We start from the raw sequence: 24453 nt of genomic DNA, 5'->3' as shown, positions 1-24453 counted from the left end.
CTTTTCAAATTAAAGTCCTGTCAATGAATGTCTGATGCTCTCTCGTTCTCGTTCTCACGTGCGGTCTCTCGCTCTTTTTCGTGCCCTCGAGGCCCGGAGAGCCCAGCGTTACCATGGTAATTGTTTGCTCTGCGCACAAAATAAAATTACGTATGAAAAATTTGCTCATTTGCACCCCTTGAAAGTATCAGGAGACGTGTGAAGTAAGTTCAATTTGCAGCGACTGACAATTACCAATTCTGATGACCTTCTGATGCCCGTTGGCACAGTTGGTACATTTAATTTAGCGTGGAGACGGCGCAAAACAAAAGAGTTCACAGAGAACTCCCAAATGCGCTGTCCTTTATTCGCTCCTCACTTCAAATGCCACTGTTTTGATGAGTAATATATTATTTTCCCACTGCACTTGCAAATGTAATTTTTGCCACTCTGTTAATTTTTTTTCACAGATTATGACAGCTCATTTTAAGCATGTAAAAAATACACTCATCATCGAAAACATAGTTGCAAACAGTTGCACCCAGAAAAAAGTGCAATTGCATTTCTATTCGGAAGGAAGATAAACGTCAACAATAAATGATTAAGCATTCAAACTGATATGAGCAACTCATATATAATATGGTTATAATTATTGGGCTACACGTACAGTAGTGTGTAAAGCATCTTTAATGCATATGTGTTTAACACATGCCAGACGTCTCGGCAAGGAAGGAGTTGTGGATGTTCCTAATGGCGATAATACATCCAAAGCAGCTCAAAAATTCTCATGCAGAGATTGTTCATAGCTTGTCCAATAACATTACATACATAAATTTTTTTATTGGGGAAAGGTCTGGCATTGTGATCGGTAAGGCTGGGTATCGTTTTCAGGGTAGACAGAGAGGGAGAGAGAGAGTACAAGCGAGCAAGAGACAGCGTGAGTTAGGGCTGCACGATATATCGTGATTTGCGCATGTGCAATAGTCCCATCACACAATGTCACTTAAGGTGATTGAATTAAGCACGTTGTTTAATTTAATAACACGTTGTGTTACAACCCAAGTTGGCTCGTTTTTAAAAATGGTTGCAACAAAGGGAACAGGAGGGAAGTGAGGAGACCAGACCAGAATTAGATGTTTCACAATCAGTGATTTATTTTAAAACTGCCAAACATCAACTTTAAACAATACCAAGGCCTAAGAGTCTTAAGGCCTAAGAGGAGCCAACGGTGACGGTGCCAAAGGAAAGAAAGAAACAAAACATAAACTTAATCTAAACTATTTATCCTAAACAAAAGAACAAAATAAAAACTACTACTTAAACTAACAACATAAGTACAAAAGAAGCACCCGCCTGCTAACCTAATGTATCTATACACAAAGACAGCTACATGATGGAAATGTATAAGGCGCCTTAACCTTACCTGTTGGACTCCTCAAATTGGTATAAGTTTGTATGGCACAAACAGGACTGAAAGATATTCCCTAAGGAATGACTACAAGAGCAAACACTCAGAATAAAGCACATGGCAGTGATGGTGGTAGTGATGGTAGCAGGGGAACTAGAAGCACACACAGTAGGCCCCACTTCCTGTGTGAGCTCTAGCCGCCATCTTGGTGGTGACTGCAGGTTTTTATAGCCCATGGCTCCTCCCATGAAGGTCAGGTGGACTGCAACCTGCAGAGAAACATGAAAAAACACACACACAGAGAGGGAGAGCACACAGAACATATCCAGCACCCTAGGGCTAGACTTGCACGTAACACGTTGCAATGATTTGATTCTTGACACAAGAAGTTGATACACAGAACTGTCTCTGTGTCTGTGTGAGTGACAGTCTGCTGCTGCCTGCGTGAGGGGGAGAGGAGCGTAATGTAAATTTTTTCCAACATCGTGCAGCCCTAGAGCGAGTGAGCGAGAGACAGAGGGAGCGAGCAGCTGAGAGATTTCAGAGAAGCAGCAGGGTTTCAACAATATAAATGATACAAGTTTCTGTGCGTGCGCTCCGCTTGTGTGCAGTGTTGCAGTATATTTACCGTGCTGTGCTGGCATGCTTCACGCAAAGTATTTAAAATAGCCACCAAATTTTCTTAGACCTTTCGGTACTCGCTAATACCTAGACATTTCAATCTGTGCCTTTTTGGTATGAAATTTCAATACCCAGCCCTAATGTCTTCAAGACAAGCTCCTGAGATGATGGCAGTATGTGGATGTGCATTGTCCTGTTGGAACAGTGCACTGGTGCATGTGTTTAAAAAAGGTAGGGCCACTGGTTGCAGGACCACATTAACATAAATTTGACCTGTTAAAGTGCCTTTAATGAAGACTAAAGGTAATGTCATCTTGGTGCTCCACACACACATTCCCACCAAGTTCATTTCATTCCTACTGTTTAATTCCTTCTGGATGCAGCTATTTTTTTAGTGATGAATTAAAAAAATTGGCAGGATTGGAGCAATTAAACCTAAAAGTATATATATATATATATATATATATATATATATATATATATATATATATATATATATATATATATATATATATATATATATAACACAACCTGTTCATGTATATTAATTCCTCTCTCTCTCTCTCTCGTACTCTTTTCTCTTTTTTTGTCTTTTCTTGCAGAAACCTGGCATGGATGTAGCTGATGCCTACGTGACGTTCGTTCGCCACTCTCAGGATGTCTTGCGGGACAAGGTCAATGAGGAGATGTACATAGAAAGATTATTTGATGTAAGTAACTGCTGCTTCCATCTCCTCCCCTGTAAAAGGGGGAGGAGGTCCTCCAAAATGTGACATAACGACCAGCTGGGAGGGATAGGTCACATTTTGAGACCTGCTTATTCTTCCTCAACTTCTTACTCCTAAACTTCTCCTCCCTGTTTCCTTCTCTTGCTTTCTTGTTGTCTTTCTTTCTTTCTCTCTCTACCTCGTTATTTCTCTCTGGTTGCCTTTTTTGAGCTGATGCGTCTCTCTCTGACTCTTTGTCTACCCCTCTCCCCCCTTTGCTCGATTGGCTCCGTTTGCTCTTTAACCCTTTCCTCTCTAATGTGCAACTCTCAAAAATGTTGCCATACTTTTGCTCCCTTCTCTGTTCTGGTGTTTTCTTGGGGGACGAATAAAAGGGAATAGGTTTTCTCTTAAACTAGGATTGTAGTACGCATCAAACATTTTGATATGTTTTAAAGCTAATGGAGACTTAGATTTAAACCAATGTTGAATAAAATTTAGGCCAAGGAAAAGGTGAACCCCAGGACACCATAAAAGAGCGATGCCCTAGTGTTGTCAAACCTGCTCCTGGAGGCACCATGCCCTGTAAATTTATAGTAGGTCTTTCTCCCAACGCACCTAATTTAATTGATCAGATTATTAAAAAAAACAGGAGGTGGGCATTGTGCACAGAACTTTTCTAAGGGTCAGAACCTTCACTTTGCACTCGCACTCTCTCTGTTACAGACATGGTTCTTAATAAAACAAATGGTCACATATGTAACTGGCCACATGGATTCAAGATCCCGAGATTAGAAAAGTTGTGTTCTATAGCATCGCTTGTATCAGTCATATGATCAAATCATACTAATTCTGATTCTTTGAGGCTTACGTTGAAACCTTTCTGAAAACAAACATAAAAGGACATTTGTTTTCATCTGTATGGTACCAATGCTCCTTGACTCTTGAGTTTCTTTGACTCACTTTTTGGTACCTCTGATAAGTTTTCCTGGTTGGTTTTCTTCAGCCCCCCCAACTGAAATATAAGTGGTGATTTTGCTGTACGATTCTAAGTGCAAAATTTACCTTATGGGGGGGGGGGATACTTGAGAAGAATAGAGTAGATTTGAGTCGTGTTGGTACCAGTGTAAAACCAGCACCACTGCAGTCCCTACTGGACTCGCTTGAAACCACAACATAGCAAGTACTAAAAAAAAACTTCAGTACTCAGTTCTGGGTACCAACTTCGTGAGTTGGTACCCACCAAAATAAGCACCGAAAGACAGCTATAATGGACAAGTCGACAATTAAATAAAGATATACTTCCGACAATAGGACCAAGGTTCTGCCTCATTAATTCTCTAGTTAAGAAACGACACTGTGTGAGACTGAGAAAGAAAAGGACAGACACTCCAAACCTGGAGCTTATTGTCTTTAGAGCTTAGGAGAAGAGAAAGAAAAGAAAGAGGAAAACGAGGAGGGAGGGAAAAGAGGGCGGGAGAGCGCGGAGAACACTGTCTTAGCTGATGGCCGTGGCCGTCCTCCTGGGCCTAATCCTTTGTGATGCATGTGGAACAGTTTGTTGAGTGCGTGCTGTGGCTGAGGCGTGTTTGCTTTGTGCACCTTTAAGACCGGGGCCTGCGTTCTCAGAGGACGGCAGAGCAGAGTGCTGATCTGGGGTCAGGTTTCAATGTGGCTTTTTTTTTTTTTTATAAAGTAACCAAAGTACACAGCTGACCCTGGAACAGCACTGCTGCTCTTAGGACGGCTCCTGGGATCGTATGTATCGACCTGCTCTTACTTGAGAGAACAGTAAGAGTGCTGATCTGGAATCTGTGTTTGTATTTGGGATGCGAACATTGATCCGATAAATCAGCTCAGTTGATACATAGGGACCCTTGTGTAGGTCTGAGACCAGTTGGGCCAGGCCTTGTGGCTGCATTTAGTTTCTTACTGCTTTCACTTTGCTGCCTTTTCTGAATGCCTTTTCTCTTCCCTCTCTTTCTCTCAGTCTTTTTCTTTCTTTTTCTTATTGGGAGTCTCACTGGCCCACTTTGTGGTGGCGTTCTCATTCTCTTTGATAAATATGTGAATTTCATACGTCGTCCTCCTTTTTCTCCTTTCCTTTCTTTTGCTTAAAACTCCCTCTGCTGTTTCTGTACTGAAAAATGGCTCCAGATGTCTTGCTTGTGTATTGCTCTGTACGTTTGCATCCTTTGACTTGAACGCAGGAAGAAAAGAGAAAAGATGCCCAACCCATCTCTTTCCATCCACCTTCGTTTTCCGTTACCTTTTTTTTCTTTTGTCTCCTTCTCCCTACGCCAGTCATTCCACCTCCTTGCTTTCCTTTCCTTCCCCCCCCCCCCCCCCCTTTATTCAAACTTCTCCACCTTCTCTATCGCTCTCTCTCTCTTTTTTTCACTCTCTCTCCCTCCGCCTGAATCAAAGTGGAACTTATCCTTCCTGTTGAGTTGTTTTTATCACATTATCTCGAGTGGCATGATTCAGAGTCGACTAATCTTCCTGTGTACATCTACTAGCATGACCCGCCTCCTTGGAGAATTCCCTCATACATGCACTCGCAGACATCCAGCCATCCAGCCGGCTCTCCACTCCACCCCTCCCTCCCCCCCGACACAGTCCCCCTCCGACCCCAACAGCATCAACCCCAGATGGGCATGCAGGGCACACGTTTGCCCCCCTTTTCCCACCTGCTGAAGTGGCTGGGCTAGCAGAGAGTGCAGCCACCAGGCCAAGCAATCTAAAACCAACTCATGCACACACACACACACACACACACAGACATACAAATCAATCCACACATGTGCACACACCTGTAGCTTCTCACTGGTAAAGAAATATGATCTAAGTCTCTGTAATCAAACATAAAGCCAGAATATTACATACATATCCCTATTATAAATTTGATGTGAATTTGTTTTTGTCTTCACCCCAATACACTATATGTCCAAATGTTTGTGGACACTCATCTAAGGAATATATTTTAGCTAATTTGCTGCCACAGAAACCTATGGCTATGCATCATCCATGCCTAATGCCAGGTATGGTCTAGAGACATATATAGCGCCCAGCTTTGACCAGCTGTTTTCTGGAATGATTGTTGGTGTGCCATCTAATGCTTCTGGAATTGGAAGTTGGGAGTTGGGGTGAGGTGGGGTGCTGATCATCCAACATCCTAACCTCACTTTCAAACACTCTGTCGCTGAAAGCATTCACATCTTCACAACAACGTTTTATTATCAGGTAGAAACAGAAGAGGATAAACTAAAAGCAGGAATAACTACCGTATTTTTCGCACTATAAGGCACACTTCATCCTTTAATTCAGCTTGGTTAATCCTTTAATTTTCCCAAAAATCGACAGTGTGCTCTTATGTATGATTCCTACCAGTCAGGTATTAAAGAGCAGTGAAGCCACTCAGCTAAAGTACAGCGTTACGAGACATTAGCATTAGCTGCTAACTGCAGCACTAGCTCTTTTGCCGTTTAGAGGTAAGTATGTTGGACTGTAGCTTCCATGTTTACTACGACACTCAGAGTTCCTCGGCCTAGCACTGTTGGGTGGCATTTACTCCTGCTAAACCCCCAGGAGAAGGAAAACATGGCAACACCATTTTTCCTTACTATTGTCACTTATGATTGCCCTTTAATCCAATATGCCTTATGTATAAAAATAGACCAAAAAATAGTTCATGGATAGTGCACCTTATAATACATTGCGCCTTATAGTCCGTAAAATACAGTAGTATAATCTTATGTATAAACTTTCTCATCAGCCAAAACATTGAAACCACCTGCCTATTATCGTAAAAATCTGTCTTGTGCAGCCAGTTCCCAGCTCTGATCTGTCAAGGCATAGAGTCCACAAGACCTCTAAGGGTGCCCTGTGGTGGGGGCCAGTTAATCATGAACATTCTTAAAATCAAGGGGCTAAGATGGGTTCTTTTATCACAGCAAAAGAAGAGAATTACTTAGGAACCGTTTTTTTTCTTTGCATCACTGAAAGAACTATTTATAACACATTTGTTTTTAATAAATTAAGTTGCAAGGTGCAAGCTCAGTGCAAGGTGGATTGCATCGGTGAGCCTTGGTTGCCCAGTGTCCTGTTGCTGATTCACCTGTTGTTATTCTGTGGATGACTCTTGGTAGGGACTGACCACTGGCTTAATATCTTTTTACGTACAGTTTTGACACACCCAGTGTCTAAATTTGACCTACAGGAATTTATCTGAGCTTGCAATCTGGACATTCTGGGAGAGGTAGATGTGTTGTTTCTCTTCATCCATACATTATTATTTATTTTTTTACGTTACGCTTCTGTTTCCATTCGTTTTTTGCCCATGTTCATCAGATTGCCCAAAACATATTATTTGTTTTCTGAACTGGATTCCAGGAAGCTGCCGCTGCTTTGTTTGCCCTGTTTGGTGCTTTGATGTTCTGGTCCCTCTTTGACTTTACACTTTTTTTTTTTTTCCAAACTCAGAGCTAATCTCTCCTGCCCCGGCCTGCGTAGGGAGGGAGGCAGAAGAGGGTCTGATCTAACTGAGTTTAGAGAGATCAGACTGGGTGCCACAATGAAGCATCCGTCGAGTGTGTTAGGCTGGGGTTAATTGGGGTCAAGGATGAGGATTTCTCACTAGCAGAGAGAACACAATAAGATTACACTCAATCGCTGTCCTTTCTAGGCTTTCATAACAGTATTTCATAATGTGTCTTAAATGACCATATGGTCTGAAATGACGACAGCGGGGTATTAAAAACTAAAAACAACAAACAGATTCCTGGTGACTAGACAGCGGGTATTAGATATTGGATATTTGAAACGACACAAAATGCGGATCGTTTGAGGGTCTCTGCTGTTGTCTTTATTATTGGAAATAATATTGAGCATACTGAGGGTATGTTTCAACGTTAGAATGGTTAGAATTGCGGCTGCTAAACGTGCTGCTTCTTTATTTTTGAGTCGCAGAGAATTGTGCCGTTTTAACCAAACTGGTCTCCACCTTGCTGGAGACTAAACTTGAACTGCAGGACGATTTTATTCAATTCTGCTTCAGAGCTTCAGCACGCACAAGTCTAAATCTGGAGAAAGAATGATACTGATGGCTTCACGGAAGAGCAATTTTGACTGTACAAGCCTCCTAAGAGGCTCCAAAATCCCGTGCCAGCAGATAGCTAAGTTTGTTAAGTTGAGGGCACAGAGAGGGAAAGGGATAGAGAGGGATACACAGAATAAGGGACGGCAGGGAAGGCAAAATTAATTTATTTCCCCCCTCTGCCAGCCTGCTAGTTCTTGAAAGAGTGGCTGAAGAAAGCAGGATTAGGACAGCTGTGCTTAACGCAAGGGCTCATCTGCCCTCATCTGAGATCATTGATTAAAAAAAGCCATCTCCAAATCCAGCTCTGCCCTGATACTGCTGTCCCGCTTCAGCTCTTTAGCCCTGTGTGTCTGCATGCGAACGTGGATGTTTGTGTGTGTATGTGTGAGTGTAGGAGCAGCCGCTGCGCTCAGAAGAGAGGCTGAGGCGTTCACAGACATGCCGACAGATTACACAGGTCAATTATACCCTTAATCTGCCTTTCCTGGGGGATTACGGCTGCCTAGCATTGATTGATTCAAAGTATTTTCACTGACCTTGGCAGTTATCAGATCGGCAAGATTGCACTTTATGACGACGGCTAAAGCTGCTTTAGCGGCAGCGATACTGGCTGCTCCGCGGCCACAGAGGGACACTGACCGGCTGGCAGCCGGATTGAGGCTGAGCCTCCACTGCCACTTCTGCTGTTTCTGCTGCTCTTGGTCTCTGTTGTGCTCCACAGACCTGCAATACCATTTCACTGTCCGGGACACTTTACCACTTTGCAGGCCCGGTCACGACCCGTCGACCCAAGTGAACAGTTTAATCAACTTTAGCTGGCACGCAACGTTAACGCTCTGTAGGCTACCGCCAGAGAACCGCCTGTTCGCTCGTTGCAGAGGTCGTGAACTCCAAACACGTTAAATAACTAGTAGTTCTGTAGTTGTTGGGGGGGGGGGGGGGAAGAGTTCACAGATTTCTAATTTGACTGTTGATTAAAAAGTTTTAGTAGTTAAATTACAGCTATGAAAAAATAAAGAATAAAGAGTACCACTTCAGTTTCTGAATCAGTTTCTCTGATTTAGCCATTTATAGGTTTCAAGTTTGAGTAAAATGAACATTGTTGTTTTATTCTATAAACCGCAGACAACATTTCTCGTAAATTCCAAATAAAAAAAAATGTCAGACCTCAATTAATGCTCAGATAAAATTAGGTTTATATTTATAAAGTTTTAAGAGTTTAGAAATCAATATTTGGCTGTCTAACACTGGTTTTTAATCAGTTTTCATGCATCTTGGCATGTTCTCCTCCACCAGTCTTACACACTGCTTTTGGATAACTTTATGCTACTCAATTCTGGTGCAAAAAAACAAGCAGTTCAGTTTGGTTTGATGGCTTGAGATCATCCATCTTCCTCTTGATTATATTCCAGAGGTTTTCAGTTTGGTAAAATCAAAGAAACTCATAATTTTTAAGTGGTCTCTTATTTTTTTCCAGGACAAAAGTTCAGAATGAAAACTTATCATCTAGCTGCTTTGGTTTGAAGTGGACCTCAGAACCTTAGAATCCATTCTAAGAAAGACATAAAATCTCCTTTATCTTTCAACGGTTGGAAAAGTCATAGGTGAGAATATTAACAATCCCAAGTTTGTTTTTTTTCTCATTTCGTCTCCTGATGGCATTATAATAATCACCTGACAGTGGAGGACGGAGGCCGATGTGCTCTTGTTGTTTTTATCTCCGGTTTAATCTCTTTAGTTTGAGAAATAAAGCAATTGAACAAAGAAGCTTTAGACAAGTAATTGTGACGCCAGTGGCTGGAAATATATTTATTTAAAAAAAAAAAGACTAAAAGAGAACCAACAGGTACTCCCACAGTTATTGTTCAAAACACGTTAAAAGGTTTCGTTCTTTTCAGAATGGAGGCAGCGCTGCGGCCGTAAGCTGCTTAGGTTTCCGATAATTACAGGAGCTGAGTTTCTTTCTTTTTTCCTCGCCGTTTCGGATGAGCACTCAGCGTGTTGGGCGTAAACCCCGCTGACCCACAAAAGTGGGTTAATGCTGTAGTGGGCTCTAATTTAAAGGGAATTAAAAATGCAGAGACCATAAAAATACGATATATTAACTTAAACTTTTGTACTGTACTACCACCACTGTGGTGGATTTTTTTTTTTTTTTTTTTTTTTTTGGATAATCAAGTTCTACGCTCTCTCTTTATTTCTCTATCCCTCTCTAGCACTCTCTCTCTCTCCATGATGTAAAGTGAGGTATGGTGGTATTTGTTTGATTAACTCGTCTGACAGGAGTGACAGCTGCTAGTGGGTGCGCGTATACGAGAGGCTCAGCGCGGGTCCGCCTTTGTACATCTGTCAGCACGGAGGCAGGGGGACGGGGGTGAAAAGAGACAAATTGGTCCCAAAAGGCAGTCCATTCACCTTCGGCTCCCCCCCTCCGTCCCCCTCCCTCCCCCGGCCCATTCAGGTGCTCTGCGGGTTTCTCAAGTGCTTGCTGGCTTATTCCATTTTGCCCCCTCCCACCCCTACCGCCACCCCCCCCAACCCATTCAGGCCAAGCTCCAGAAGTGTTGTGCTCCTCATTCGGCTGCGTCTCAATACGCCTCTAAGCGTTCCTTTGTGAGCAGAATGGCTCACTTTGCTCAGGGTTCCTTACTCGTTTTTTTTCCTCTCCCTCTCTCTCTTTTGCCCCTTTCCTTCTTTCTTTCGGTCTTACCCCCCACCCCATTCCTCACTCCTCTTTTCGCTCATTGTGTGTTTACTCAATGACACGAATGCAGGCTATAATTCCCGCCGTTTAGTTCATCGCAACAAGCTCGTTCACTCGCTCTGAGTGTGTTTTGGTGGAGAAAGCTCTGTTTGCATACTGTCATCCATTTAGTTAACAGACCCTCGTGCATGAGGCCGTAGAACGCTGGCAGTCCAGTAGTGCAAGGGGTTTCTGTTCCCAAAGCGCTTGATCAACTAGCAAACGGAAACACGAACAGGAGAGTCACATTTCAAAATAATTTTCCAGAAATTATTTTTCATTATTTATGCTTTATATCCTTTATATCACACACAAAAAAAAAAAAATTGGTCATCCTGCTTTTTTCCATGTGCTCACAAAAGGCACCTAACTCTTAAGCACCTCGTAGAACAGATGTAGCGGTAGCCCGAGCAGAAACACTGGATGGTTGTTGCACTTAAGGCTTCAGCGAGGCATGGAAGTCTTTGGCGGGTTTCTCTTTGTACGAGCCGCACAATCAAAAGCAGTTTGAGACTCACATGCTTGCTGAGCCTAAAACTTGCCTTCAATCCCACCATTCAGAGGACCTGCTTCGTTCGAGAGAGAGAGAGAGAGAGAGAAATGAAGGAAGAGAGAGAGAGAAAAAGAGAGAGCGCTGGATTTGAGTGCTAACACAAAGCCATGTTAGAGGAACATGTTTAGGGTCGTGTGTTTCTTGTGAAAAGTTTTTCCTCTGGGTCAGCGTGTCCCGCAGTGCGGATAGGGGAAAAGAAATAGAGAGAGAGAGATAGACAGAAAGAAAGACAGAGTAAAAGAGAGAGCGGGGAAACATGGGGTCTTCGGTGTGAGTTACCATGGTAATTGAGTTCCGTCATCAATGGACCTCCTCTCAGGGGCCAGAAAGCACACAATAATAGGCCAACAGCAGCCACGACCAGCAAGCAGGTAGGATTAGCTCGTCCCTTTGTCCTAAGAGCATAATGTCTTGTAGTCAGTTTTAAAGAGTCCTCGGCACTCAGGGCCTCCCCTCTCTCGCCCGCGGGGGGGCCCCAATTCAGCAGCCTGGCCCGGGGAAAAGGGCGAGAGCCCTGCGGCCCACTGCCCAGAGCCTGAGCGCACAGACGGCTCTTTTTAAGCAGAGACAAAGAGACGGGACACCCTAACTGAGAAGTGAGAGAGAGAGAGAGAGAGAGAGAGTGAGAGAGAGAGAGAGTGAGAGAGAGTCTCTAGTTTTGTAATACTGACTGTTTCTAAGGCTTTTTTTTTTTACATGTCTGGATTAAGACTGTGTATTAGCAAGAAACTGGCGGTGCTATGTATCATGATACAGAGATTTTGTAAGCAAGGCGATATATTGTGCAATTTTTTAATCACATAATAGAAAAAACTTTTATAGTATATAAACACAGCATGGAATGCATCAAAATGTTTACTTTTCATCCAATCAGAACTGTAGAATCTGAAGATGACATAAAGTAAACTATTTTTTGCCATCCAATTTTGCAAAACTGTTTACTGAAAATTAATACTGCATTTTTGAGAATCCATACAGTATTGCAAAACACATTAAAATATTTCAGTATTGCCCTACATCACTATAGACTGCTATTGCTGTTGTTAACATTAAGTAATAATATATTTTGAAAACATTTTGTGAACCTGAAAGTTGCGTGAAAGTAGGGCTATGTATTGGCAAGATACAATACTTATCACGATACAGGGGTTATGATACAATATATAGTAATTTACTGCAGTAGTGTGAGCAAGAAAATATGTTGTCATTTTTTGGGGGTAAAAAAATCATATGAATATTATCTGTTTAAATTAAAAGTTTTAATCTAACTTTTTACCAAACCAGGACCCAGTAGGATTTAAAGACCGTATACAGCATTGATATCTATTGGTTATAGGGGTGTAAAAATTTGATATATCAAAGTATCATAATATTATGCTTTGCATTACTGTATCGATTTTTTTTTTAAACACAGTATCAGTTTTTAATTATTAGTTATAATAATTAAAAACTGGTGGACAGTGGTTAATTTTGTGTTGTGTTTAGACCCCGCCTACTAGATAGCAGTGTTGTACTCTGTTGTTAGGATCCCACTGTTTTGATTGGATTAAAAATAAACATTTCTTTTGACTTAAACTATCGCAGTATCACAGTATATTGCGATGTATTGGATCCTAACCTTGGTATTGTGATACATATTGCAATACACAGCCCTCTACTGTCAAGTGGTCAGAGTTTAACCACCACACAATGAAGAGCTGTGTGCATTAAATCTTCTCTTTTCCTCATTTTTGAGATCTGATTAGCTGATAATGCTTAAAACATAATATCGCAATACTTCAATATAATTTGATAAATCAGTTTCATCTTACAGCTCTGATCTAGATGTGGTTAGGGTATGGGTTCTAGTCAGGGATGCAAATGATGAGGACAAAAAAAGCAACGCAAGAAAAGAGAGGAAAGAAACGATTAGAAAGAAGAAGAGTAGCTAGAATGGTGGATAAAAGGAAAGAGGGACACATTGCAGCACTCTGAGAGCAGGCGTCGGCCTTTCTTATCCTCTCGGGCAGCCTGTCATTTTGCATTAGCATCAGCGCTAGCAACAATCATCATTCCATCCCTCCCGCTAATTGCAGACACAGCTGGGTCCCAGCGGGAGAGCTTCTCAAGCAGCATCGGCCACAGAGAGCAGGCCCGGTTAGACACATTCAACACACACACACACACACACACAACTCCTAACTCATTCCCACTTTTACTCTTTTGCTCACTCAAACCCATAGACACTCACACTCATTCACGTACACATGTTCGCTGAGACGCACACACACACACACCAACTCATTCAAAAGCATGCATTACCACCAGCAAGGGCAGAAAGAGGCAGAGTCACAGGTTGCTTGTAATCCCCCTGTACCCCCCACCAAGTCCCCGCCCCTCTACAGCATTCCTTCTTTTGTAAGAGGGACCCTTTTTGAAAGCACAAAGGCCCGAGCTGAGCCCTCACCAACTCCCACTGCTGTTTTTTTTTTTTTTATTAAGTATTATTAATCGAGATGCAAGCCGGTCTCTGGCTTCAGATGTGTGAAGAGACTGGTGCAAGTAGTAGTGCTGCTGCATACGTGTGGGTGGGAGTGTGTGTTTGTGTGCTTGGGGGTTGCAGTCTTACGCTGAATTCTGTTTGTTGCCCCCTGCTAGGCGCCATGGCTTCCTGTAACATGTCAAAGATGAGAGTGTGAATGCAGGCCTGTTCAAGAAACGTGATTCTCGTGTGTGTGTGTGTGTGCGGGCGCGCTTGTGGTGTTGTAGGGGGCAGGAGGTCGCTCAGCCTTTCAACACTCCCTTCTAGAGGTGTGGGGGGGCCTGCAGATGTTCATGTGTGTGTGTGTATCAGTAATGATACTGCAATGTGCTTAGCACACACACACACGCAGACACATACACTTATAAATCCCACTTCAATATCAGATGGAACTCGTTAGATGATCACAGATTTTTTTTTCTCCCCCTCCCGTATCCGTTTCTTTCATTACGTATTCAGAGGCACGATACTCGTGTTTTGGCTGGCAGACTCTGCCAGCTTCCCTGCTGCTTCATATCCAAAAAATGGCGCGGTACATAATGCCCATCGAGAGAGACTTCTGTTCCTCTCATCATAGCAGAACAAAGTGCCACAACCAGCACTGTTCATTTCACAAGCCAGACCAGGCAGGCCCTTCAGTCGTTAGCCCCTCGGTGTCCACTAGCGATTAGCCTCCTGCGTGGCTTTGAATGTATGCACACAATGCGCTGTGGACATATTTAACATTATTTATCCAACAGTGATGCTGTAATGCTGAGTGGAATAAGCAGACTCTCACACATGGATGGAAAGATAGTTCTAATATTATAATAAAAGGGCAATTGAAAAATAAAACAGGATGAAAGATACACAGGATGGGGCTACAAAGTGATGAGCAAACAAGGGGAGAGTTAATTCTATTAAATTGTATTCTAATTTTCCATTCCATCATATAACGTTAGCACTACTGCAGCAGCTGGAATCATCGTCCAGCAATTGCTGTACAATTTGTAGCCACCAAGTGTTTTGCTTACCTCCAGCTCTTTGTAATGTGTAGAGACCATGCTGACCAAAAAACAGTTGTGTAGTGTAATACAGCTCTGGAAAAAGATAAGAGGCCACTTAAAAATGTAGTTTTTTTTATTTTACCAAATTGAAAACCTCTGGAATAAAATCAAGAAGAAGGTGGATGAAAAAATCAGGGAAACTGATTCAGAAACTGATCCCTTCATTTTTTCCAGAGCTGTATGTCTAGTCTGTTTATAATCTGCTCTCACTTTAAAAGTCATGCAGTGTATTGAAGGCTTTAGGAATGGTTTTGATGGTCAAGGTGTTTGAATGGCTGGTCATGTAGGCAAAAGCCTACCCTGTACTGGTTAGCAGGTTTTTGACCAGCATAGTTTATTAGTGCTCTTGCTGGCCATCCAGTTTGTTTATCATGATTAGGTTGAAAATGCTTATAGGCCTCAAACAACAACATACCCTATCCTCTGAGATTGACTCTGAATATTCTCTAGAACGTGCACTTTTTAACCCAAACCATTCTACCGTTCTATTTCCTTCTTTGGCTAAGGCCTATATAAAAAAAAAACTATTTTTGTCGATTTTGAGATACTCCTAACTTCCCTATATTGTTAGCTTTATATATAAGCTGCTTGAGTGGTCAGTGAATGGCCGGTTAGCTGAAAGATAAGAGTATAAGAGAAGTACTCTTGGAACAGGAGGTAGAATTGGGGGTTAAGTACAAGCCAGAAATTGAGAGCAATCGCATGAAAGAGGGAGAGAGAGATGGAGAGAGTGAGAGAGAGTTTGTGAGAGAGTGAAGTTGCTCCAGGTCTGGCCTCTCCGCAGGGGTCCGTCACGGACCGGCTGCCCAGGCTTTCACAGGCACACAGCACCAGCACTCCCAGATCAGCACCAAGCCCTGACTCACACACATATACACACACACACACACACACACTAAGATGAACACACCACAGACCCCCTTTGCCTCACAAATATACCACCAAAACTCCCTCAACTCCTCTTCAGCCTCTTCATGGCACCATTACATCACTTTCTTTACAACAATACAGCATTTTAGCACTTTTAGCCACGTTTCTTACATTTGTAAATGTTCTTGCATTTTCTTACATTCTTACATTTTTACACTGCATGCTACATGTCATGGGGCAGGAAGTAGTATTATGTTCCATGACTTTTACCATGGCCTTCTTCTACAAGGTCATTAGGACTCCCTACTCCCCCATCACTAGTGATGCTCCAACACCCACCAGGAGGGTGAAGACTAACACGTGCCTCCTCCGACACGTGACGCAGCCACCACTTTTTTTTTTTTGCAAGCTGATGCTGCATTGCCAAGTAGCATCACAGCATGCTCGGTACGGATACATCAGCTCACAGATGCCATGTGCTGATCTACATCACCCTATTGGAGTCATGTGTGAAGAGAGCACCATCTACCCACCCAGATAGAGCAAGGCCAGTTGTACACTCTCAGGGCTCTGGCAGCTGAGGGCAAGCTACATGAACAGGATTTGAACCAGCGATCTCCCGACCAAAATTTCTACTGACAAAATTCTTGACATGTCCAACCAGTCATAGTCAATTGAAACCTAATAAGTTAATTAATTTATAATTTTACACCTGAAAGGGTGTCTAAACCTATGCCTTTCCTACCACAGTCACAGTCAGTATTTTTTTTTTTCATGTTCTTCCGACAAAGTAGCCATGCCTTATCTTTGTATCGCTGTCATTCAAAAATCAGAAATGACCCCAGACCTCATTAACGCTCTTGTCACTGAATTCAATCAAATCTTCACAGCAACACTGCAAAATCTAGTGGAAAGTTTTCCCTGCACAGTAGACAGTTACTCTTTGATTTTGATAGAAACAGTGAATAGGCAGGTCTTTCAATACTTTTATTCAAAGCCATTGGTCATATATTCATTCCTTTTAGGCAAACTAAAGCAAGACGGTCTTGACATTAGACTGACTGCATCACTGTAGTAGTGTGTAAAAATGTTCTGATCCCTGTAGATGTTCACTTTCTCATAGAAGAAAATTAAAAAGGATTCACTGTATATGTGCCTCTCTCCAGCCATCATACAAACATAGCTCAGAGCAGGGGTGTCCAATTTTTTTTTGTTGGGGGCCAGAAGTAGAAATATATAAGTCACGGAACACAGACTAAAACAAATAATTAAATATACCACTTTAAATAATATTTTTTTTTCTGATTACATTCATTTACACACCATTTTACTTGACTTACTATCTTTATCTTTGACATTGTTGTGTAAACTAAGATTTTTCAAATTAATCTTTCATTTCACAATGTCTCTTATTATTAAACTCCTTAATTACGGCAACTTTTAGACTCATTTGCCCTTTTTCTGCGCTAAAACTGCGCACCCTCTCTGCTTTTAGACTCTTTGGCCCATTTTTCTGCGCTAGAAATGCGCACTCTCTCCGCTTTTAGACTCTTTGGCCGTTTTTTTGTTTTTTTTTTTTGTGCTAGAAATGCGCACTCTCTCCGCTTTTAGACTCTTTGGCCGTTTTTTTGTTTTTTTTTTTGTGCTAGAAATGTGCACTCTCTCCGCTTTTAGACTTTTTGGCCCGTTTCTGACACCTAGCGTTCAAACTTTGAGTCTCAAATTATAAAAACCTGCTTAACAGCGGGCCAACTTTCATTCCATTTCTAAAATACCTCGCGGGCCGCTCCAAAAAAGGAAACGGGCCGCAAATGGCCCGCGGGCCGTAGTTTGGACACCCCTGGCTTAGAGACACTGGACAGAAGATGTCTACTGTGACTGTTATGTTCTGTTTAACATCTGGAAATTGCTGGAAAAGAATCGTAACACACATCTCATCATCTCATTGTAGGTTTGACTATACAAGGATACCTCTGCAATAACTTTAAATCAATAGTATTTATTTAAACATAGATTTTTCCCAAATTCTGATTTCAAGTTGTTGATTAATCACATCACCTTCTAAACACTTCAGCTCAGCTTGCTCAGAGCAGTCTGCTCCCATCATCATCATCATCAGCTTGGTTCAATCATAACCAATCAATTAGACTCCAGCCAAGATCTACCCCACGGTCCAACATCTGAAGCCTAAGAGCTGGGAGTGCTGGCGGTTTGAGAGTTGCTTTGAGTTCAGTAAGTTTCAATGATACAATGAAGAGTGGGGGCGCTGGCGAGAGGGGATTTGTTTGAACATCGTTAGCGTATTATGCTAGCAAGTTCACAGTGACTGCAGTAAAGACAACAGGGCTGCCGGGGACGATGACTGCTCCTCCTTTACTGTGACAGGAGGAGTTGGAGGAAGAGGAGTAAGGGATGGGTGCAGGCTAACGAGGGCTGATGGCAAACTGAGCACATGCATCGCCTCTCCCAGTCAACTGCCAAGAGCAGCAGATGATTGATCAGACGATGCTTGCGGGATGAGAGACCATTTCTAGCATCTTTTCTGCAAGACGCTTGCTTGCTACAGGATTTAGACTGAGTGCTTGTGCAATTATTTGATCCATGTTTAAAGCTACATACAGTTTTTTGTTTAAATACACTATACGCCCAAATATCTGTGGACACCCCTTGTAATAAAGGATTTCATTTACTTGAACCCATTGCTGAAACAGAGGTGCTACAAAATGCAAGAACACTGCTTGTAAAGTCCTTGTAGAGATGTACCGTATCGCCAAAAGAATAGGACTCTGGAGCAGAAAATGTACAGGCTGCTAGAGGGGTATAAAGGCTACCAGTATTTGAAGCAATGGAGTTGTTTTCTTTGTCCTGCTGGTTGGTACACTATCCAGTAAATTTTTGGGGGGTGAGAATCCAACATCCTGATCTCACCAACAATGCTACACTCACTGAATACAATCAAATTATTATAGCAAAGCTCCAAAACGTAGTAGAAAAGATATTTACTCCAACAAAAATAGTATAAATTCTTTTTTTAAAGAACCTTGATTTGGGAAAAACTCTCCCACTACTTTTGTCCATATAGTGTATGTTTGAAGCAGTCGCCACATTCTGGTCCATAATCAAAATTGACTACTGTATTTTTTGCACTATAAGGTGCACTTAAAATCCATTAATTTTCCCATAAATCAACATTGCACTTTATAATCCGTTGCGCCTTATGTATGAATTCTACTAGTCAGATATTAAGAAGCAGGAAATCCACTCTGCTGAAGTACAAAGTTATAAGGGTGAGTTTTCTGAGAAGTTTCTTTCCAGCACTAAGGCTGGGTGCAGCAGCATTAGCATTAGTCGCTAACCTCAGCGTTAGCTCTTTCACTGTTCAGAGGCGAGTATATGGGACTGTATTCTGCGTGTTTACTGTGTTAAACTAAGTGACCTGGGACAAACTGCTAGCTGGTAAAGCCCTGGCTTACAGGAACACTCAGGGTTCCTTAGTGTAGTGCTATCAGGCAGCATTTACATCCCGCTAGCATTGTGGTTAGCAGCTTGTTTACTTGTTGGTTTACTTGGTGCTTCCCCAGCTTTGAAGGGAAACATGGCGACACACTTGCTTACTTCGATGTAGGCGTCCTCACTAGTGTTGCTTATTGCACCTTATAATCCGGTACCCCTTATAGTCCATAAATTACATTTTAAAAGTTGGTGAACACTGCTTATAATGTGTATAGTGTTGTAGGGGTAGGAGGCTGCTTAGTACTTTGAATATTTACATGAGCCTAAGACCACCAGAGCCAATGCTAAGTAGTGCTAAAGGGGGGCATTAAGCAGTGGAACAGTGTTCTTCACTGGAAAAGTCTTGTGTGCTTGTTTTTTTTTGTCTAATGTTCATGTTATACAATTCTTGTTAGCTAGATGTTAAGATAAGAATAGAAGTGCCCATAGATGTTAATATAATATTTGGGCTTTAGTAAGTAAACATTCTGTGTGCCCTTCTGTTTAAACTGCATTAATTGTTCTTCTTGTGTCTAGTTGTACATTTAGTGTGTGCCAGTGTTTGTCTGTCTTGCTGTAGAACATTGCATTTGTGTTGCAGCAATGGTATACTAGCACCATGAACCTGTTGGGGACTTGGCTAACAGATCGGATGGACCTGCAGCTTCACCTCTACCAGCTGAAAATCCTCATCCGAGTCGTAAAGGTAAAGCAACTATAGGAACCAGACAAATCACTTCATACAATATTTACTTGGTTTGGATCCAGGGATGTATGGATGGATAAGTGTAAACTCAAAAAGCTGTGGTTGTATTATTTTATTATATTATTGTTGTGTTTTATTATTGCCATTAATATATTTAAATGTCATTTGGAATGTGGAATTAGGGCTTGGTTTCCAAAAAGGATCTTAGCACTGAGATGATTTTTAGATCTTTGAGGGAGCTTTAAACTAAGCACCTTTTCTCCATGTTAAGATGCATTTTGGAAACTGTGCCATGTATTGTACTTAAATGTAATTGAAACTGTATACTTGTACTTTATCTCGATTACTATTCCAAGAGTCTACTCCTTAGATTTTTATTCAGACCATTATGTTGTTATTTTTTACTATTCTATTGCCAATCGGTCTAATTCCAGTGCATTTTTTTGGTGTAATTAATCTCTGATTAACGTTTAAGGCACATGTAAGAGCTTGTTGAAAGAGCTTGTTGAAAAGCTGACTTGAAAAGCTTATCATATAAATTAGTGGTCTTCATCCCCTCTCCTGAAGAGCTACTCTTGTGCATGCTCTATCTCCACCCCAACACAAAATATGCTACAAATGGTACCAATTTAAAGGTTCTTTACATATTATGGCTCCAAATGTGGTTAAAATGTTCAATATCATCCCTAAAAGCATCATTTTGTTAAATCAGATGGTATATATTTGATTTGGAGACCACTGCTTTAATGTGCATGAAATGGAAAAACAGTTCTAAATTTGTATCTCTTCATTTTTATCTGTTTAAAAAATATATATATATATATTTAATTTTCAATACTTTTTACTTTTATTTGTTTCACATATTTGCTCCACACATTTGTATTAGTTAAACTATAGGAGATCAGCTGCTGCTGAGCAGAAGAGAGCTTAAGTAATATTTGATATACACCATCTATGTTAAGAATTGGGTCTGGCTCCAAATGTACTTTTAGCATATCGGATCAGGCTGCATAAATGATAGTGGATGTTTAATTTAGTATGTTTTGAAAGACAACTTTTACTGAAGTATTGCCTTATTGAAGATTTTTTTTTAGATACTGATAATGTTGGGTTAGACACACAGAGCTTTAAAGGGAGGTAATTACAATCAGGAGGTCATAGAGGTGCTTCAGCCAAAATCTTCAGTCTTCCCTTCAGTCTTGCTGCTGCTAAATCTTTCAGTGTGATCTCTGAGCGGCTGCAGGAGCAGGACTATTTAAGTATGGCGTCACACATCTATTTCTGTCCCTTTTTTCACCGGATGGTGTAGAGCCACCAGTCAGACTCTGCTTCCTGTACTGTATAAACCTAAATTACGTTAGGGTGTTTTTTTTTTTTTTCTCTCTCCTCTTCTCAGACTGCACTTTGGAATTTGAGGCAGACAGACCTACTCGAGTGACTAAAGACTATAAATATTGCTGTAATCTGTGAATTTGATACATAATTGGTGATAATTAGTTGTGTGAATGGATTAAAAATATGAATCACTTCCCTTGTATTTTTAAGAGAGGATAAAAATGATCATGTATTGCGGTGTGATGTCTCCTGACAGATTGGAGCTCTTTTTTAAAGTCATCTTTACTGTATTATTATTTTTGTTGGTAGATTTTTAAGCTTTTTAAATTAGAATCTTTTAATGTGCTGAGTTACTGAGTTAACAGAGAACTTTAATTGAGGAAATGCACAATAGTGTAGCTCCATATTCCACATTTAACAACTTGGAAAGATGAAATGTTCCATCAGAGAGAGAGACCTTAAATATTCATCATAAATAAAATAAAAAAGTGTAACCAGGTTTTTATCGCAAAAAAAACGTAACATGATTAATCTGCAGAACAAAATTAAATTACGCATTAAAGTTTCCAAGTAAAATCGATGCATTAATGTTAACAGCACTAGTCATAATTGATTCATTCAACAGCAATATACCCGAGTACACAATGTTATTTCTAAACCATGCAAATTTCTCTCTTTTTTTTTTTTTTTTTCTTTTTCTTTTTCTTTTCTGTAGAAAAAGTATCGTGATTTCCGGCTGCAAGGCGTCCTGGACTCGACTCTGAACAGCAAGATGTACGAAACGGTAAAGAACAGGCTGATGCTTGAGGAGGCTACAGCGTCAGTGCGAGATGGAGGGATGCTGGGGATCTCGATGAAGGACAGCGACGAGGAAGACGATTAGACGCCGCGTCGGCTGCCGTGCTTATCACAGCCTGTTGAAATGATGCATGTACTCTTGTCTGTCGTGCTCGCCTTCCTTAACATTTTTTTTTTACTGTCGAGTCGTACAACGAATAAAGGGACCAAACCTCAATTATTATTACCCACGATGAGAAGCTAAAAATGATAAAAGCAAACAAACAAACAAAAAAAAGGTTAATGTTAATGTTTGTCAGAAGATTATGATAACAAAAAAAAAGCTCTATTCAAAAGCGTTTGGTGTTTTACAATTAATAATGTCCAAATTTAATTCCTGAATGTTTCGAAGCAATATGGAGTACTAATTGTAAACAATGTGGCGTGAGATGGTTAGGAATAATGCCCGTTGTGTCCCCGTTTAATGCAGATGTGTACGGCGCTTCTTCTGTGTAATGTAAATACATGATTGGTACATAATTGTGCATAGATCTAATTGTTTCTTTTGGAGGTTTTTGAGTGTATGCCAAATGAATTGACTATGTCGTATTGAACCCGTTTCAGTTGTTAAAGGTGGTGTTTCTGAGCGGCACACTTCACAACACACCAACAGCAAGTCACAGTATCTGTCAACACAAGGGAACAGCCATGTTGGCGCTGAGTTGCGATTTTAGAAATGCAATATATACCCGTAGCTTCATTGTGATATACTTTGACTAATGTCAATAAAATTTTTTATGTTTTTAAGTAATTTGCGATTTATAAATATGTTCTATTTTATCTATTCAGCAGCCGCAGAATTTATTTGGATGAAAACGATCCTCTGTATCCTATCCAGCCCTTTCTAAACCATTCCTAGGAACAGGACTGTTTGTTTCTGTCTGGAAAGTAGGAGCCAGTCTTGCTCTTGGCCACTGTTGTTTTGTGAAATATCTGATGATGATGATGATGATGTATGTGTTGCCCTTTGTGCAGGAACTAGCATGTCCCTGTTATACAAACACTATCCAAAAAGCTCTCGATTTTGTTGAAAAGAACTGATGGATTCATCTTGCTTCTGCCTTATGTATGTCCACAAAGTTGAAGAAAAAAAAAACAGACTTGCAGTAACTGACTTTATTAAACAGTTCATGCACAGAATGAGTGTCATTAACTTTCTTTCCCCTGATAAACTGTATAAGGACAATGGGTAACTCATAGTTGTTGTTTTTTTTATCTTTAGAGTACACAGTTAGCGTGTCACATTTGTCTCAGATTTGAGACAGACCAACATAAGACCAATTGGTACTTTTGGCAGTGTGGGCATTGTGCCCAGTCCTGCTGGAAAATGAAATCCTCATCTCTATAGAAGTTGTGAGCAGAGGGAAGCATGAAGTGCTGTAAGATTTTGCGGAAAAAACTGCACTGACTTTGGACTTGATATAACACGGTGGATCAACACCAGAAGATGACAGACATGTCTCTCCAAACCATCACTGATTGTGTAAACTTGTAGACCTAGAACACAAGACCTCGAGCAGTTTCGACTGTGTGTTTCTCCACTCTTCCTCCAGTCTCTGTTCCCTTGATTTACAAATAAAATGCAATTTTTTTTTGGCCTTATATTTTATGAAACACTGATTTTTAGGTATTCATTAGCTAAAATAGGTCACTCTGTGTGAGTTTCACATTTCGAACTTAATTACTGAAATAAAATAACTGAATAAAATAAAATAATAAAAATGATATAATTTTTTTTTAGATACACTAGTATGCTTTATATGCTGATATATTTATGGAAGGCACATCTTTAACATGCCCTAAAAACATGTCTATGTCCAAGTAGTATATGCATATAGTGATTTATGAATAAAAAGGAGATATAAAGAAACTTCAACCTGGGTTTGAGGAAAAAGCTTGAGCTTTTGAGTTTAAGGATTACAATGCTGTACATAAAAGATAATAAACCAGTTCTAATAAATTAACTGATAAAATAACAAGGCCTACTCAACAACTTTAGGACCTTTATCAGGGCAACCTTCTCATCAACCAACATTCACCCTTCCGAACCCTTCCAAAAAAAAAAAAACAATTCAAAGAAGTCTGAGATTAGCGCTGTGGAATTAAGTCTAAGATCACCCTGCGCAGCTATATTACAGAACACAAAGAGATTTGAAGAATGGCCAAAGATCATACCCCGTCCACTCCAGCGGCAGATCACCACAAGCAGATTAAAATGACTCATACCATTTCACAAACAAATCAGTTGCGTCCTGAAGACGAGGATTAGAGCAACCATTGTGCCAAATGGAAGTAGGAAGGGATGGGATGTCTTAATTATTTCATACAGAGGTCAACGCAAATCCTTCCTAGAAGAGAGGAGGCCAAGAAAAACAAGACTTACATTTGCCAGCTTAGTGAAAATGAGCACTGCAAATACTGCTCAAAAACATACATATTTTTGCATATCTTTTTATTTTCACCAAATTAACCCCTTAACAGGCCAGGATTTTTGTCAATTGTCTGCCTGACATTACACCACTAAATCTTGAGGATTT

General features: G+C 40.8%; 1 protein-coding gene across 10 annotated transcripts in view; it reads left to right on the top strand.

The window, feature by feature from the left end:
• Window positions 1-23056, top strand: part of cadpsa (Ca2+-dependent activator protein for secretion a) — a 214045-nt gene extending 190989 nt beyond the window's left edge. For all 10 annotated transcript variants that reach the window (XM_022682798.2, XM_049471434.1, XM_022682796.2 and 7 more), the window contains 3 exons: window positions 2611-2718; window positions 19640-19744; window positions 21795-23056. In XM_022682798.2, coding sequence (XP_022538519.2) covers window positions 2611-2718; window positions 19640-19744; window positions 21795-21962 — 381 coding nt within the window. In that variant the 3' untranslated portion in view covers window positions 21963-23056. The remainder of the gene's footprint in view (window positions 1-2610; window positions 2719-19639; window positions 19745-21794) is intronic.
• Window positions 23057-24453: the final 1397 nt, after the last annotated feature.

Source organism: Astyanax mexicanus, chromosome 24 (assembly GCF_023375975.1).
Source record: "Astyanax mexicanus isolate ESR-SI-001 chromosome 24, AstMex3_surface, whole genome shotgun sequence".
Classification (NCBI taxonomy): domain Eukaryota; kingdom Metazoa; phylum Chordata; class Actinopteri; order Characiformes; family Acestrorhamphidae; genus Astyanax; species Astyanax mexicanus.
Note: the sequence above shows the minus strand (reverse complement) of the source record. Positions and strands in the feature narration are given on the sequence as shown.